The sequence below is a fragment of the Microtus ochrogaster genome, chromosome 16 (genome assembly GCF_000317375.1).
Source record: "Microtus ochrogaster isolate Prairie Vole_2 chromosome 16, MicOch1.0, whole genome shotgun sequence".
In the NCBI taxonomy this organism is placed as follows: domain Eukaryota; kingdom Metazoa; phylum Chordata; class Mammalia; order Rodentia; family Cricetidae; genus Microtus; species Microtus ochrogaster.
In genome coordinates, this window is record NC_022018.1 from 2,328,349 (window position 1) to 2,346,981 (window position 18,633).

General features: G+C 40.5%; 1 protein-coding gene across 1 annotated transcript in view; it reads left to right on the forward strand.

Annotated features, from left to right (window-relative positions):
* The window catches only part of Mrc1 (mannose receptor C-type 1), a 90,352-nt gene that overhangs the window by 50,489 nt on the left and 21,230 nt on the right, over positions 1-18,633 (forward strand). The window contains exons 11-21 of the mRNA XM_005354640.2: positions 1,268-1,416; positions 4,227-4,426; positions 7,769-7,896; positions 8,667-8,754; positions 9,946-10,090; positions 11,567-11,608; positions 12,896-13,059; positions 14,426-14,493; positions 15,733-15,833; positions 16,487-16,629; positions 17,342-17,456. Coding sequence (XP_005354697.1) covers positions 1,268-1,416; positions 4,227-4,426; positions 7,769-7,896; positions 8,667-8,754; positions 9,946-10,090; positions 11,567-11,608; positions 12,896-13,059; positions 14,426-14,493; positions 15,733-15,833; positions 16,487-16,629; positions 17,342-17,456 — 1,343 coding nt within the window. The remainder of the gene's footprint in view (positions 1-1,267; positions 1,417-4,226; positions 4,427-7,768; positions 7,897-8,666; positions 8,755-9,945; positions 10,091-11,566; positions 11,609-12,895; positions 13,060-14,425; positions 14,494-15,732; positions 15,834-16,486; positions 16,630-17,341; positions 17,457-18,633) is intronic.

Sequence of the window (18,633 nt, forward strand, 5' to 3'; positions counted from 1 at the left end):
CTATGTCTTATCTTAGGACAGAGGAGGCGAATTCCTTAAGTATCATGGGGATACATTCTGGACTTGCTGTGATTGGTTTGTTAAAAAATCACCTACAAGAGAATTATTCTTCATGTGTTCTCTGTGCTATTTCTATTTAAGGATTCACTAACTGTCGTTAAACTTGCTTTTCATGTTTTAAAAGTAAATTTCCCTTGTGGTTTTTTGTTTACTGTCTGTGGGTACCTGGAATTATTTGGACCATGGTTAAATAGAACGTCTGCTGGTTTTGTCATTGTCCACGGGCCTCTCTGTTCTTTCTGAGGCTCTCTATGTTCTTGAATCAAGGTCCTCTTCTCAGAGCCATTTCTGCCTGTGTTGTCTGTGTTGTTTCACGTTTTTCAGCTAAGACAAATCTTTGTTACCTTGCCTGTCAAGGTGAGGGGGGCAATAAATGTGATGGCCCCATTTGTAATTATCCTTGATAAATCCCTATTGATTAAATTCTATAATCAATAATTGAGCCGGAGCGGACACTTGGCCTGTGTGAAAAGTGGACTGATTGTTTCGAATGATTTTTAAAATGACTATAGTTTTCTCCTTTGTATTTTCAAAATTCCCTTAAATTTGGTGAAGGATGAGAGGCCAATATGAGGGCCAGAGGAGGGTGATTTGAGTCTAACTGAGTCAGCTAGATGCTGTTTTTTTTTCTTTAGTAAAAAGATATTACAATTTAAATGATGGAAAGCTCTGATTACTGAATAATGACTTCCTCCAGGAAGATGTGAAATGTCTCTTTACTCCAGATCACCAAGTACCATGATTTCATCCAGGTCCAGCTTGGTGAATCAGTGATGTCATGGGTGTTACCCAGAGGAGGAAGATGTGTAAAAGGTTACCTACATGAACATGGTGCATTCATTGACAGCACCCATCCCAGCACGACACCTCATGAAAGCCGCATCCTTGATGATCAACATCTAGGCAGCTCCATAGTGCAGTCTGTTCTCCCTAGTGATGTTTATCACTTCTATAATCTCACTTTCACAAATTCCCTGAGCTTCCTGAGTTTCCTTAGCTTACTGCATCAATGAGCTGCCGTCTCCTTTCAAGAGAGACTCTTAGAATCCTGAGGAAAGAGCTACAGAATAGTAATGCAGTATTTTTGAATTATTATCTAAACCATAGCTCAAACAGCCAAGTGCAATAATTTTCATGTTGATAATGTAAGAAATTTGCATAAATGTTTCTAAAGTTTAGTTGAATTTATTTATTTATTTTTTTAAAGATACGAACAAGCGTTCTTGACTAGTTTGGTTGGATTGAGGCCTGAAAGATATTTTTGGACAGGACTTTCAGACGTCCAAAACAAAGGGACGTTTCAGTGGACTGTGGACGAGCAGGTGCAGTTCACACACTGGAATGCCGACATGCCAGGTATGCAAGTTCGGAGTGTCGTTCCCTCTCTTCAGCAGAGCCGTTGGTCCTCCATGCACCTTTCCAGATACAGTATGGAAGGCAATAGTGTTGTCAATAACCTTTATGTTTCTTTTGCCTTTTGCTCCCACCCAGCTTGCATCCTTATACAGCAAAAAGGAGGAAAAAATTGTTAAGTAATTTGGGACTGGTAATTTGAAAAAGATGCAAAATTCCAAGTACTCACAGATGTTCTGAATATTTGCTTAATTTCTGAGAACTCAAGGCTCTATAGAAAGTAGATGTAAAACTTCTCAGTGAGACTGGATATGAATATTAATGCACTTGAATGAGGGGATTAAGGGGTTCTCATGGGGCAATCAATATTCTAGTGTCTTTTGTCTATCTTTAGCCATTTTCATGCCTGGGATTTTCTTTTATTCTTCTAAGAATGACAAAGGTCATATAAGTATCTTTATTTAAAAGATGCAGAAATTGGAACTTAGAAATCATAGGACTAGAAATATCCAGGCCTAAATGTACTAATCTGGGTAGTCATCAAGTCCTAGTTACTTGGTTTTGGGGCAGCCAGCTGCCCTCGCCTTGTGGCTTGCTCTCTCTAACTGGAGATCGTAAGTGGCCTCTCTAACAGACCCTGAAAACTCCTTTGTCATCTTCCTACACTGGCGTTATGGGTTAATGATCTCATTGAATATGACTTCACTCAGAAAGGTCAACACCCTTTACAGAAAACAAATCACTGTACCGGATTTGCAAGCTCAAAGAGGGATAACAGCAATGTGTGCACTTGCTCCTTGGCCTGGTACATCACATCCTATTCTGCAGCAGTTCTTTGAATTTGCTTCTCAGCTTTGAGTGAGGAACACATGTGACTAATCAGATTATTGTTTGTGCAACTGCTATTTGATTGTGAAATTGTTAAACATTATAGGAATTGTGAGATTCCAGATCATGTAAACAAATGCATTGTTCGTTTGTTTGTTTATTTCACTCTTGGTGAAAGTCACAGTTCTTCTTATGTAGCTTTATTTTGTCTCTTTTACTTATTCACCGGGAGGATTCTGAGCAATGGACCCTGAAATGCCTTTAAGGATAATAATTCATTAATCTAGAACCCTAACTCAGCCGTGACCACTGAGAATCTTGAGGACAAAGGCTCTCGTATACTCCAGAGTTAGACTGGAGCTCACAATGTAGCTTGTAGAACTCTCTATGGAGCTCACTGTGTAGGCTGTTCTTCATCTCAGGATTCTCCTGATCCAGCCTTCCATGTGCGAGATCACGGCCCTGTTGGAAGACATGGCTGGCTAATTGAGGTTGCAGTCTCTCAGGGCCTGGTAGCTTTTTCCAAAAGCTCAGCAACATGGAAACCCCCTCCTAGCCCCCAGAAAAGCTTCCTGCTCTCTACCCAACCTTATCTGGAGGATGCCTGCAGACCCAGGATGCCTGATTTATCTCAAGGGTGACCCTTGATACAGTTCCCTGCAAATCCTCTTCCCCTGAAGATCCACATGGTAATTAGACAAGTGTTCTAGCCATTTTCATAGGACCCTACTGCCACATACAGAGCCTTATGATAAGAGAGTGCCACTTAATGCAAATTACGGTTTGTCCCCAGGCTCCCCAGTCCTATATATTATTCCTTATACTCTAAAATAAAGTTGAGCTGTTTTACCAAAAGCAGTCTCCCGGAGGGCTGTCTCCATTTGTGCTCACAGCCCTGTACAAAGCTTTCTGTTGCGGTTTCTGCCCCTTTGCCCTTGCAGACTGGTGGCCAATAGGGCGAGAGGGAAAAGAGGACCCCACAGAGCCCTTGCCATAAGGCCCCACCACAGCATATCCACTTGATAGAAAGATGATGTTTTGGGCTCAAGAGATGTTGGCTGAGTACCCAAACGTTCAGCTTCAAGAACAGGCAAGACCTTTGTGTGCCTTGCCTTGAGTATCGAGAGAGATGAACGACTCTTGTGATCTGCTGTCAGTTCCAGTGGAAGTCTGTGGATGGAGGTGGTGGCTCCAGGAATCTGAGGCAAAGGCTCAGGTGCCAGGAACTTGGGGACTGTAGAGAAAACATTCTAGAAAAGATGTATCTCCCTGGAACTGTGATAATACATGTTTAAGCATTTAATATTCTTTGAAAATGACATAAAAAGATTAGCTCCTCTTAGCAGTAAGCATCTTGATGCTTTCAAACCTCTATGTTAGTTATTGCTACAATGACCACAAAACAGAATGTGTGAACGCTACTGTGATCATGCTTTTTTTTTTTTTTTTGGACATCTTCATAACCTGCATCCCAGCTCTGCACAGCAGAGTTTCCATTTTAAGATGAGGAAACAAGAGAGCTTGAAAATCTTATCCAAATTCTCCAACTTGGACATATCTTGTTTGGAAATCTATCACATGCTTCTCTTCTGAAGAATGAAATGACCATGACAGGAGGAGGGAATCTCAAAAAATTAAAAAAGGAAGGAGGAAAGCTGGCAGAAGGGCAGGAAGGAAAATCCATTATGTTATTATCTTTTCCATCATAGCAGAAATATTTTATCATTAAGTGTCTAAATGTAGGCCACCCAGCCAGATGTAAAAATATAAAAATGCGTTCAAAACTCCCTAAACTTATGATAATAATTTTGGGAATATAGAACACACAAAGGAAAGGTAAAGATACAGAAACACAGTTTCCAAATGCTGCCCTTCATTGCCGCATGTAGGAATGTGCCATGCTACCTCCCTGCTCTGCCTTTCTAGAGCATGGCAGGTCTTCAGGAAGAACCCACTGATTGAGTTCTACTTTGTGTTTAATGCAGGAAGAAAGACGGGATGTGTTGCCATGAAAACTGGGGTGGCAGGTGGTTTGTGGGACATTCTGAAATGTGAAGAAAAGGCAAAATTTGTGTGCAAACATTGGGCAGAAGGAGTGACTCGCCCACCAGAGCCCACGACAACCCCTGAACCGAAATGCCCGGAAGACTGGGGTACCACCAGCAAGACCAACATGTGTTTCAAAGTAAGTTTCACTTGCTAAACTAATAAAATATTTGAAATACTCAACAACTAAAAACACAACTAAAAATAAAACATGCAACTCAGGTCCCACTTGCAGAAATTTTAATCTGGTTTGCTTGATGGAGAGTGCCTTGGATAGATACAAATGACTCACTACCTGAGACCTGCAAACAGAGGCCACGGCACAGATTGGACTTTTCCTCTGACATCATCTGCTTCGGTGTTGACTTTTCCTCTCTGCTTCTCCTCCATTTCTCATGGCTTTCTAACCCTGTTCTGAGCTTGTGATTTTCATTTTGGTGAAGAATTTGCTCCTCCTTACTGTAACTTCTGGTGTCTCACATTTGCCTTTAAGCCCAAGCTTTATGCTAACTTGAATGATAAGCTGGTCTACGATCATGCTGTGTCAGCATCACAGAGCTCCTGCTTCACTTCTTTGATTTAGCCCTTAACGACTATAGTGAAGGAAGATGAAAGTATTGCAAGTACGGAGCCCTCAATACCTTTAAATGTGTTCTGCCATTATTTTTATATTCTTAGATTGAACTCTTTGTTTTCTCCTTTTGCAACCAAGTTCATTAAAATAAGCAACCAGTCAAACACAAATAGAAACAAGACCAGAAACAAAAGCAAAACAAATAACCACATCTCTAATGAAATAAGGATGTTGTCATAATCTTCATAGAAAAATTTAGAATTATACAGAAATTATTTACTATTTAATGATAAAATCTTATGCTCAAGACCTCTTTTATAAACTCCCTTTTAGGGGCACATGACCCTGACTCGCTTCAGGAGACATTTGTGAGATAGAGGATGAATTCAGTTGAAGCCTAGGGTTGTAGCTCAGAGGTAGAGTCTTGCTTAGTGTATGAGAGGCACTGGGTTCCATCTCCAGTGCTAAATAAAGAAAAAATAACTTGTGAGAAGATGGAGTTGTCTGGGCTCTAACTCAAGAAGGGCATGGCGTGTCTAGTTGAGCTGGTCACCCATATTAGTAGCTGCGGGAATCCGTGAGGTGTTTAATCTAGTTTGACTAGTCAGAGCTTAACATATAAATCTCCTGAAAGGAATATATGGGGCCAATATAAGAGAGGATTTATAAAATAGATTTTGGAAATTTCGCATCATCATTTAAATGCCAGATCTACCATCATACAAATGCCTGAAGGTGACAGGCTGTGGGGGTTTAACACAGTGGAATTTCTCTAGCTATGCTGTGAACTAGGAATTCCAGTAGCAACAAAACTCAGATGTTCACCAGACCCAATTATGTGCATCGGTATGAATGATGTGGTTTCAGAAAGATTAGGATTAGTGTTTGTTTACATTTGTACAGACTATCCTTATAAATACTAAGATGTGGGAATTAATTAAATTCGGTAGATATTTCAGGAAACCAGAACCAAAATCAGGGTGTAGGAGCTGAGGCAGGATCGAGGACCTCTTGTGGAAGCTTGCTTCGGGCACATTGCTTTTTATTTTAAAAAGTTTTTTCATTTTACGTGACAACCCCAGTTCTCCCCATCCTCTTCTGCCACCCCTCCTTCCCCCATCCCACTCCCCACCCACTCGTCAGCGAGGGTACACTTACTCATGGAGCTTAAGTCATTCCCAGGACAAGGTGTAGGGATTAATTACCAAGGCGGCCACACACATAGGAGGCGAACCCTCTTTTCCACAAGCCTGTGGTGCCATGACTCATGAAGAATAAGAGAGAAAAGCATGTAAAAATCGGTGGCTCTGGTGAGCTTCTGAACTGTTCACATACTGGCACTGGTGCAGTTTCTGAGAGTATCCTTGACCTGAGAGAGTAACTCCTGATTTTTATGTCTCAGTGCCAGTGGAAGTAAAAGATGAAGCTGTTTGTGGGGTTATGCAGAAACAGAAACATGCTTTCTTAAGGGGAATTATAGAAAAATGAGAAATTGAGGAAAGCAAAAATAAATTAAAAAAAAAAAAAGGCAAAGTGAGAGTAACTCCCAAGAAGGCAAGAGTTCCCCAAAGAGGAAAAACTGTTGAACTTCTTTGTTCAGGGGATTTTGTAAATCTGTGGCAGAATCCGGACAAAGACTTAGGTAATTTCTTTAGTTGACCAGTTAGATGACCCCACTCTCTGTGGCAAGATGGTCACCTCCTGTTCTCGGGCAGCCAACCCAGTTAGCGGGGGGCAGGGCCTCTCTTTATTCATTCTTGACTTCTGCTTTGCTAGTTATCGACCTTGGCTTTCTGCAAGCTGCCAGCCATTGGCTGGTGCTGCTGCCTCCATCCGTGCAATGTGATGATCAGTGGTCCAAACACTTCTTGACTCTCAACAGTCATCACGAAGTAACTGCATTGATTTTTGTTCACTCTATGGAATGGTCTAGACTCTTTTTCCTGAACTAGGCAGGCCTTCTTAGCAGCTATCTTTATCTGTTCTGCTTAGGCGCCTTAGAAGATGCATGAGAAGATAGGGATGCCTTACATAGTTCCTCAAGGGCTCCAGGTCTTCAGACTAGCGGGCCTAGCATCATTAGCTCAAGGCCCTGTCCCTTCTCTTATCTGTTTAGCTTAGCATCTTCACTCAGCTGCAGACTTTTTTGTTTCCCATCCCTAACATCTCTTTTTGCCTGAATCCTGTCTCACTCCAACACATGAGCCATTTACCATTTTAACCACGAGTCCTTTCCCTTCCCTGCTACAGTTAACTAGCTCCTGCGTCTTTAGGCATGTCCTACACTGCCATCCTAGATCCTATTTACAGTCCCCAGCACTAAGTAGTAAGTATTAAGACCTAGTACTTTGTTACATGGTTTGTAAAATTTAATTTAACTCTCACCCATTTCTGTCAGTAGCTTAAGGAAAAGAGACCGCAGTTTTTGAGGTACACCACCGACACTGCTGAAAGCTTGCCAGGATATTCATTGTTTAAACTGAACAGGATAACAGAGGGGACAGCGTTTTGCTTTATTCATGTTTATTTTGTATCAAAATGTTGTTATTTTTTGTGTCCCAAAGCAATTTTTCATACTTCATCAAATTACTTTCCCTCTCTTCCACAATGTATACCCAGTCCACATGTCTTCAGTTTCCAATACTTTAATCTAATTTTTCCTGTGCTTTAAACAGCTTTTATTTTTTAAGGCTTTCTCAATGAAACTGTAACCCCCAGCACTGGCCCACGTCTAGGTATCCAAGTAGGCACTCATAAATTGATTTTCAACCAAGAGACCTGACTTGTTTGAGACCATTGCATTGCTTGCTTTTCCTATAAAAGAAACTACATTGACTGTAGATGATTTGTTTCTCTTGATTTGCTAAGTTACCAAATGTAAAACCATTTCCCAAACCTTTTCTGTAGCTGTATGCGAAAGGCAAACATGAGAAGAAGACCTGGTTTGAATCTCGAGATTTCTGCAGGGCTATGAATGGAGAGCTAGCGAGTATTAAGAATAAAGAGGAACAGCAAGTGATATGGAGGCTGATCACGTGAGTCCCTCTTCCGTACAGCACTTCTGTCTGTCACCTATTTGGTGGCTATGATGCTGAGAAAATATTCACATTTCTGTATCACTTCACAAATCCATAGTTCCTTTTTGATTAAATTTTATTTCAAAATCCTTTAATAGTTATAAATCTTGGAGTCAACCACTCTGTAAGTGCATAAGGCACTCAGTACTCATTTTAATAGATGACCATCTTTCAATGCTCTACTATGATCTCCCCTAAGATGATCAGTTTTCAGGGCATTGATGAGTGGGGCCCAAATTCGCATTTTCTTAGTCACCTTTGCTGTTGTATGACTTAAGAGTGACAGGTTTTACTGTGGCGTATAGCCTAAGAGGTTGTTCATTCCATCCGGGCAAAGCATAATAACAGGGAGACGGGCTGGTCACATTGCATTGCAGTCAGGAAGCAGGAGATAAATGGGATGCTCAGTTCACTTTCCCTTTGTGTAGTGTAGGACACCACTCCAGGTAATGGTGCCATTCACTTTTAGGGCGTGTCTACCCACTTTAATCCAATCAAGGTAATCCCTCACAGGCATGCCTTAAACTCACATAATCTAGATCATCCCTCGTGGATGTGACCAGAGACTTGTTTGCAAGATGATTCTAGAACCCATCAAGTGGACAATTAATCTCTTTGCTTATGTATTATCTAATACGTGTTTCAGAGGTACCTATCAGCTCTTGGTAGTCTTTTGAATGACTAAAGTTCTTTCAGAACACAGCATGTACTTCCTCTGTATGTTACAGGGCCAGTGGAAGCTACCATGAGCTGTTTTGGTTGGGACTGACCTATGGAAGTCCTTCAGAGGGGTTCACCTGGAGCGATGGTTCTCCTGTAAGTAGTTTTAAATGTATCATTTTCTCACCTGGTAATGTATTTATTTTGATATCATCATTTGACTTAACTGATGTTTTATCAAGGTAAGCAATTAAGATAATTTTTGATGCAAAATAAATACAGGTGCAGTATACACTCACTGCCCAGGCCTGGTCTCCATGTACTCTAAGCATAGCTGTGGCTAAGGGGATGAAAATGCCATAAAGAATGAAAAGTCATATCACCAGTTTCTATAAAATAGCTCCAGTCTATACAAACCCAGCATGTAGGTAGTTGAATGTCTTCACAGCTGTTCTGCAGCTGCCTTTAGCTCAGCACTATTGGACTTGGTAGCACCATAGCTTTGGTAGCCGTTAGAGTCAGTCACACTTCTCCAGATTTGAGAAGTGGGGAGCTCTGGCTTTTGCTGGCAACATTTAGCAGCCCTGGGCATCATGGGAAAGGCTATTTTATAATATCAGTGCCACCTCAGAGCCCACAAGCATCGTTCAAGTACTTAGTGAGATGGTTTATTTGGTAGTTGCATTGATGTTTGGATTCCATGTTTGTGTTTATAGAAAACAGATCATAATATTTGATCCAAAACCCTTCAGACACTGAAAACTATCAAAACCCAAATTACCCAACGCAGGGCCCCCGCGTGTTTCGCTTGTTCATTTTGGCAAAGGCTGGTTGTTCTGTCAGCCACACTTTATAAGCCCCTTTTCTTCTTTAAGAAGAGTTAATTATTTTTCTGTAGCCTGTGTAATAGAGGGAAAGCTTCCAACAACTTACTGAAATACCATCCCTTAAGAATGGCCTGTAAATCTAGGAAATTACAAGTGCTGGCTGAGAAGTGGGAGTTTCTTGCTAACTTTTTCCTCTATATAAATCCCCCTTCTGTGCCCCTGCATCCACCTCTGTTTAATGAGAATAAAGAAAATGTTCTAAGAATCAATTCCCTGCTCTAGTCAGCTTCAAAAGTTTCCGTGTAATAAAAGCTCTTTCTTCCTCACACATGTCCATAAAATGTTCTTCCAGAGCTAAAAGTCCAAAGCAAATGGATGAAAAAATTCAAACATCTATTTTTTCCATTTGGATTTGCACTGATGTGCTATATATATGGTTAATATCTGCAGCCTAATGTTTCTCACGCAGCATAACGCCCTGGCTTTGTGGTTAAGATAGAGTATAATGTTTCCCATATAGGTTTCCTATGAAAATTGGGCTTATGGTGAGCCAAATAATTATCAAAATGTTGAATACTGTGGTGAACTGAAAGGCGACCCCGGGATGTCCTGGAATGATATTAACTGTGAGCACCTCAGCAACTGGATTTGTCAGATACAAAAAGGTACAAACCCTTCCCCCCTTCTCTTAGATCGCGGAGCTAGTTTTTTGACACCCCCATATGTTCCCTCCGTTGGCACAAACAACAAACAAAAATACCAGCATCAGGGAAGTGTCAGGCCCTTATTTCACAGGATAAGAATGAAGGCGTTGAGTACAGATAAATGTTCCAAAGGAACAGAAGATCAAAAGGCCACCCGAGAATCCTGGATAAGAGTCATGTCCTCAGAAAGGTTCCCACAGCAGCTGGGACTCTGGCCACACTCTGCCGCTGCAGGGGCGAGTGGGTGTAGGAAGGCAATGCAGTTTCGCTTTCTGGAACTTTCACCCTCTGATCGTCTACTTTATCCCTGACTCAGGAAGATGCCCCCTTCAAGTCAGAATATTCCAATGTTCAAAACACCCACTAGGAACCAGCAGTGTGAGGAGGTCCCTGGTGTTACGGGACGCACCGTATTACTATTTAGGTGACTTGGAAATTACCACAAAGCCAGGTCAGGAACTGAGGCCAGAGGAGCTGGGTTAGGACAAAGCAGGAAATGGGGAAACTCACCCGGGACTCAGAACGTACCTAGTTGACCCTATTTCAATAGATGAGCAGAACCACATTGCCCTCTGCTGTTGGGGAATCATGGCCACTGCCCTCATTGTACAGTTAAGAGGCCTACTCTGTACTGCCCTCTGCTGGCTGTATGCACATGGTTCCCCATTTGGGATTAGCGTCCTGAGTTTCCAGAGGACTCAGTGGGCTGCATTTTAGAAGGGGCTCCTCCTGCCAGTGACTCGCAGTGATCTTTTTGTGTTGTTAGTAGTTTTGTTTTACTCTGGCAGATAGAGAAATGTTATCTAGGAGGTTATTACCCGTGCCCTTTTGTCATATTCCAACAAAATCCAGAAAGAAAAAGATACCTTTTAAAAATTCCAGTACGATATACATTTAATGAGAATAAGATTCTTTAAGAAGAATATATTTGTGACTTATCCATATATGACTCACATCAAATGTTTTTAGATAATGAACTGTACATTATTTCCTAGCCACTACTAAAAATGTCTATGTGGGAAATTGTTGTATAGTGAACACTGACCACATATCAACAGTTTAAATTTTTCTGTGCTGTTTACAGACATTGGTAATCCCTTATTGTAATTGGAGGTGCTGGGATGAAGACAGTTTAATCCTGTGCTTCGGATTGGAAACTGGGCTCCATGATTCTAAAATTAATATTCTTTTATTTCCTTTATATGGCACTATGTGGGCCCTAGGAAATGCCTTCCCACTTATGGTGGCCACTATTCAATTTATATAAACTTCAGTTCTTCCTTTTTCCTTTCATTCCTTCCCCACAGTGTGATGTGGATCAGAGGGAAGAATGGGGGCAAGTGTGGAAAACTGTCAAGGTTTTATTGACACAGGAAAATTCAAGGAGTGGTTACTAGCAGATGCTTGGTGACTTTATATATTGTTTTTATTTTACAGGGAAAGCATTGCTACCTGAGCCCACACCCGCTCCTCAAGACAGTAGGTGTCTCTGTGTTTTCTGACTTGTTTATTATAGACTTTTCTGACTCCTTTCCCTTTCTAATGAAAAAAAAGTATCCTGGGAGATGGCAGGCAGAGATCTTAGTATTGTAGAGAATTTCATGGAAGGCTGGAGTTTTGTCTCCAGAGAGCAGAACACACATACCGGTTGCCCTGCTCACACAATTTCCTGTGACTTCATGAGTCAAGTCCGGGGTTCAGGCATACAACCAATGAATTGTAACTTGATGGCCTCAAATAGCACCATTATTCACTGAAAGTTCTGGAAGTCAGGAATATGAAATCGGTTCTTCTGAGTCCAAGCACAACCCTTCACTCACAGGACCACACTCTCCAGAGGTTCTGGTCAGTTGCCTTCACTATGTTCCTTGAATTCTTTTCTAAATGCCCTCTGGTTCCTTCTTCAAACCAGCCTTGTAGCTTCTTGGTTCAGCTGTCGCGTTGCCTCCTTGTGAATTGGACCTTACCTTCTGCAGCATCCTTCTCTGAGGGCTCTTGCATTAGATTTAAAGCCCACCGAGATAATCCAGGATAATCTTTCCTTCTCAGGATCCATATACTCACATTTGCAAGTCCTTTACATTGTAATCTGATGTACATAGGCGCCTAGAATTAGGCCGTAAATGTCTTTGTAACCTTTTGCAATATAGAAACATAAAATTCCATGCTTTGAAAGAAGTCTTAGAAGCCTCTTTCTTCATGAAGGAACTGCTTGGTACTCCAATTCTTCTGTGAATAAAATGACTCAGCAGTTAAGAGCTCTGGCTACTCTTCCAGAGGTCTTGAGTTTAACTCCCAACACCCACATGGTGTAATGGGATCTGTTTCTCCCTTCTTGTGTGCATGAAGACAGAGCACTCATAAAGATAAAATGATAAATAAATAAATAAATGTTTAAAAAGTCATTTTTTGTAGTGGGTTGAAATCTGAGTTTTCATAGCCTTCATGTTTTGATCTTCAAACATTGCAGGCACCTCGTCTTCCTAGCTAGTCTTTCCTGCCAATGAGAGTAATGCCACGAGTTCTTTTACCCACTAACGACCCATGGGTCTTACTTAGGAAGACAAACAGGTCAGTCTTTATAGAATTGGCAGAAGGTAGATATAGGTATTTGACATGGACCAATCAGTCTACCCCTGACCTAGACATTTTGCATATTCTGGAGTCTGACAGTGGTTCATATTATAGCTCTCTCCCCTACTTACCATATTCTTTAATTTATCTAAATAAAAAATATCGTCTTTTCCTATGACTTTCTTTCATCAGATCCACCGGTTACTGCAGATGGATGGGTTATTTACAAAGACTATCAGTATTATTTTAGCAAGGAGAAGGAAACCATGGACAACGCACGGGCATTTTGCAAGAAGAATTTTGGTGATCTTGCTACTATTAAAAGTGAAAGTGAAAAGAAGTTCCTGTGGAAATATGTAAGAGCGTGGTTAAGAGGAGAACGTGCTATAAACAGAGATGATCCCTGAAATTGGTACCCTAGAACAACATGTTATAAACAAGGATGATCCCTGAAACTCGTGCCTGAGAACAACATGTTATAAACAAGCACGATCCCTGAAACTCATACCCTAGAACAACATGTTATAAACAAGGATGATTCCTGAAACTCGTACCTGAGAATAGCAGGCTATAAAGAGAGATAATCTCTGAATTTGGTACCTGAGAATGTACTTTCAATTTTATGTACTAAATTTGAAGTTGAGGGTAAATGATTAAAGTTCCTGGGGCCTTGAGACAGGGCCATGAGTCTAAGCATTGTGACAATCCCTTCGAGTTTGTGAATTTAATTTTCAAGGATTATATCTTAACTAATTATGTCTCAATCCTAGACCACATGCATAATAAGCAGTATGATTACTAATTAAAAGTCTATCTTTCTAGGATAAAATTATTAGCGAACAGAGAGTGCAGTTTTATTATTCTTATAAAAACCTCAGTTGTATCCAGATGGTCAGCTATTCCTGAAAGGGTAATGTTTTCCTCTTGTGCTTGGTTGAGTAACTTTCGACTAAAACAAAAACACAAACAGAACACTACATGTAACTTCCTTATCATTTGCCAGAGAGGAAGTGGGGAGAATAGCAGAAAATGAATTTATCAGTATTTAAAGGAAAAGTTCGCTTGCCATCAAAGATAGGAAGATATAGCTTACATTATCATCTTTGTGATATGCTTTGCTTTGAAACTCTCAGGATACAGCCTAATGTTGCACAAAGGAAAAGATACTACATACTAAATCCTTAGGTGTGAAAAAGTGTTACTTTTGATGTACAAATCCAACTGCTTATTTTTATTTATTTATTTTTTATTTTTTCTGTTTTTCAAGACAAGTTTTCTCTGTAGCTTTGGAACCTGTCCTGGAACTAGCTCTTGTAGGTTAGACTGGCCTTGAATTTACAGAGATCCACCTGCCTCTGGCTCCTGAGTGCTGGAATTAAAGGCATGTGCCATCACCTCTTGGCCCCCTCTGCCTTTTGTTGTTGTTGTTGTTGTTGCTGTTTTGATTTTTATTGAGCTCTACATTTTTTTCTCCATTGCCTATTTTTAAAGGGTTTCTAGCCATCAACTGTAATAAACATTTGGCATTATAATGAATGACTTAAGACATCTGCTTTGAAAATGGAGATTATTGCATTGTGAGAACACTCTTTTCATCTTCATGCATATAATTCTACAGTATTTCTGCATGAGATCCTCCTTGGAAAGCACATGTGTAGCTTTTATCTGAGAAGCTGTTTAGTAGATGACTGTAAACTGTATATGCAAACTTTCATGTTCTAGATGAACAAGAATGGCGGACAGTCACCGTATTTTATTGGCTTGTTGATCAGCTTGGATAAAAAGTTCATGTAAGTAAATCAGGCTAAAGCGCTTTATGATGGAGAACCAGTAAACACCTAGGGATTGTTTTGAGACTCTTTCTTGCCGAATGCATTAAAAGTTTTATAGCAATCTGAATCTCAAAAAGTAAAACCCTCTAAAACATGAAAGGAAACCCATTTAAGATTATTGTATTAAGAATTCCATTGTTGTTAATTATCAAAAAGCACAAAATTGGATTTAACTTCATAAAGCTAGTCTTTATTTTAGGGTCCTCAGCCATCAATAAATCATTGACTAAGAACATGTGGTAAATAGAGGTGAATACTACATTTATTTTTAAAATTGCAATCCTTTTTGGACCAGTGCTGGTACACAGAACTGAATGTCCCTTTTTCTTTGCTCCAACTTACAGCAATGTATTCGAGTTGACTGTGAAACTCTCCTCTCAGAAGAGCAGACTTGCTGCTTTCTTAGACACCAGGATCATGAATTGCTGAACTGGAAGGAGGGAACTAGTATATTTTGGGGATTTCTTTCTATGTTCATTAATACATTCTCCTGAATTTAAAGAGCACATGAGTCTATCTGCTCTTCATACAGCTGTCTTAGTGACATACATTCTGTGTGACTTTGATTGGCTCTCTTTGACCATCGGAGACCTAAAGTCAAGCTTGTAATTTCTAGGATATAAGACATTGGATGTCCCTATGGAAGAACACCCATTTGATCATCTCTAAAATAAGAGGGCTGATTGCTGTGATTTATCTTCTTATCAGTTTTCAGAGGCCTCGAATTTCTGTGACTTATGAAAATAGTCATTGTGTACTATACACACACACACACAAACATACATATACATATACATAAACATATATACCTCTTCAGGTCTATCAGGAGCTTGTTCTGAGGAGAACAAAGAGAGTGGACCGGCATTCAGTATTCACACCATTCTGGGGCATCTTCTTAGTAGATTCTTTAGTGGAGTATGGAGTCCCCAAATAAAGACAGATTATAGTTTAAAAGATTAAATCTAACTGTAGTTGTTTGAAAACTTGACCTGAATGTATCAGGGTCACTGCAGAGGAACACAAAGGATGCCAAGGACAGGCATTTGGGAGTTCCTGCTAGTTTCTCTCGGTTCCCCTTCTGTTTGTTAAGCATGCTATGCTCCCTTCATCTTGATGCACTGTCCTCCCCATCTCTAAGTTGTAGCCAGTCGCTTTTGTGGCTGAACTGATGAAAACTGCTTCAATTTTCTTTTCTAGTTGGATGGATGGAAGCAAAGTAGATTTTGTGGCTTGGGCTACAGGGGAACCCAACTTCGCCAACGATGATGAGAACTGTGTTACCATGTACACAAACTCAGGTAGGACATGCACGCATCTTACTGAACTTGCTTTGGGGTGTGGTGTGCTGCATTCCTTGTATCTTCAGGTTAACAGTAACAGGCAGTGCACTTGTGTAGGAACACAACAGAGACTCCCAATTTTATCAAGATAACGGTTCAGTTTGCAAAGGTAAATTTATCAGGATGCTCATGAGTCAGCTAAAAAATGACACATCATCCTATTTCTTCCAAATTGTGAGACATTTTTAATGTTCTTATGTGAGGAAAAGACCTAAACTGTGCTCATAACGACCTTTCTCTCTCTCTAGTCTTTTTCATCCCATGAAATGGGAATGTTGATGCAATTCCTCTTTTGTTGACAAGATTATATAAAGTATCACCTATAGCTGAACACATACTAAGTATTTTGACTATTGATAATTAATAATTTAATAATATATTGCAACACCAAGATCCTTCTCAGCACATAGGAACCTTTCTACAAAAAATGAACTCTTATGAGCTAAGCAGAACAATGTGAGAGAGATTTCAAAGGCTCTCCTAGTAATGTATAAAAAAAGTAAGGGAAATTTATTCAGAACCATGTTTTTGAGACTCCTTGGATGTTGTGTCTTTGAAGATATGTTCTACCTAAGAGCATATAGATGTACCTTAGCTCTTCTCCTTTGCAGGATTCTGGAATGACATCAACTGTGGGTTTCCAAATTACTTCATCTGCCAGCGACATAACAGCAGCATCAATGCCACCGCCGTTCCTACCACACCCCCGACACCAGGGGGCTGCAAGGAAGGTTGGCATTTGTACAACAACAAGGTATCAGGGAAGCTAATCTCAGTCTTGGCATTGGTATCAGTTGCTTTTCTTGTTGATGTAACAAGATACGCAGTAGAAACAAGAGAGATTTGGGCTCCCTACTTAGAGGACGGAGTCTATCAGAGCAGAGCAGGTGGAGCAAAATGACTCCATGGAGGTGGAAGCTTATGGTAGAGGCTCCTCACACCTTAGTAGACGGAAAAGCAAAGGACTGGAAGAAGGTCCAGCTGTACCCTGAAGGCCTACCTCTAGTGTCCTACAGCTACCAGCTGGGCCCATGTCCCAAAGACTACATATTCTTCAAAAACTGGTACCATCAGCTGGGGACCAAGTGCCTATGGGGAGCATCCCCCCCCCAAACCCCAACAGCGCTGTTCATTGTGGAACAGTGACAGATGCCAGTCTTCCTGCCTTCTTCACACTCCATCAATCTAGGATGATTTTTATAAGAAAAACTGGAGATTCCTATCACAGATTCTAAATGGAAAGTAAATACTTGAGGTATTATTGAAAGAGTTGTACCCTTTATCTCAAGGGGAAAGTAAAACTCTGTAAAGAAAATCTATGGCTTATTAAGCTGACTTATTTTTTTTAATCCTCTTTTGGTCCTGAGAAAATTGTATTTAGCAATGATTTCATGCATAATTTGATTCCTTGATTTGAAGTTTGTTATCCATGGCTAAAACCTCTGCTTTGTCCTCCCCTTCCATAGTGCTTTAAAATTTTTGGATTTGCTGAAGAGGAAAAGAAAAACTGGAAAGATGCACGAAAAGCTTGCATAGCACTTAAAGGAAACCTGGTATCCATAGAGAACGCGAAAGAGCAAGGTGTGCAGGTTATGTTCCTGTCAGTAATGAATATGTATGTAAATTTGCCTTTAAAGAGATAGACTATTGCTTATCATAACTGACAAATTTTTCTAGAAAAGGAGCCTGTGGGGAGAATCCTATAATTCCTTATTAAGAATGATTTTGTTTAGCATTAGATAAAACTGAGGTCTTAATGTGAACTTTGAACAAATGCAGGAAAAAGCTTTTGATGAGACACAGGCTAAACTGGAGCTATGGAAGTGTCTGGCAAGAGAACATTCACCACAACCACAGAAAACTGTGAAGGTCATTCTTCTGTTAAAAGAGACTGGAGCTGGGAAACAGCTGTCAGTAAGGAGCATGGGGCCCTGAGGTCACCTGTGTTCAGAACTTGGGGTGGTGACATACGTGTTAAGTCCCAACACTGGTAGATAAAGGAAAAACCCTAACGATTTCCTGGCCAGCCAGCTTTATGAAACCTACAGTCTCTAGGCCAGTGAGGGACCCATTTTCAAAAAACCACAGGTGGCTGATTCCTGAGGAGAAACACAGAGGTACACCTGATCTCAATTCACATGCCCACATGCATGGACACACAGACTTTCTTTCTTCTACACAAACAGAAAGGCGCTGACCATGCTTACATGATTTTGGGGGACTTCCCTTGCTGAATAGGTATGCTAGTTAAGTTATAATTTGTGCTTCAAGGAGGATGTGGAATAAGTCCAGGAGATTCAGACCTAACCGTTGTAGGGTTTGAACCACAGCAATTCAGTCATGGATCAGAGACCCTCAGGTTAAACACTTTGAGAAAGAGAACCCATGGTCTTTGAAGGGTCACCCTATTTGGACCTAAGGGGAATCCCTGGGCCATTGAGTGACAGTTGCAGAGAAATACATTGAGGTTCAAAACCAGAAAGCCTTGTCAGTAGCCAGGACTGATGAGATACATTGTCTCACAAGGTGGACTAGGTTTTCAAAGAATTTTGAAATGTTTAAGTTGGACATGCTCAAGAGGACACCGTAGAGCCACATATATTGGCCAGCGCGTTGTGTACAGAAAAAGTCCAACAGAGATTTGTGGTGATTTTAAATTTATAAGAAGGTTGTAGGAAAAAAAAATTAGACTAGATAGTCTCTAACATCTCTTTTAGTTGGATAGGTTTCTGTGTATGTGTGTGTGTGTGTGTGTGTG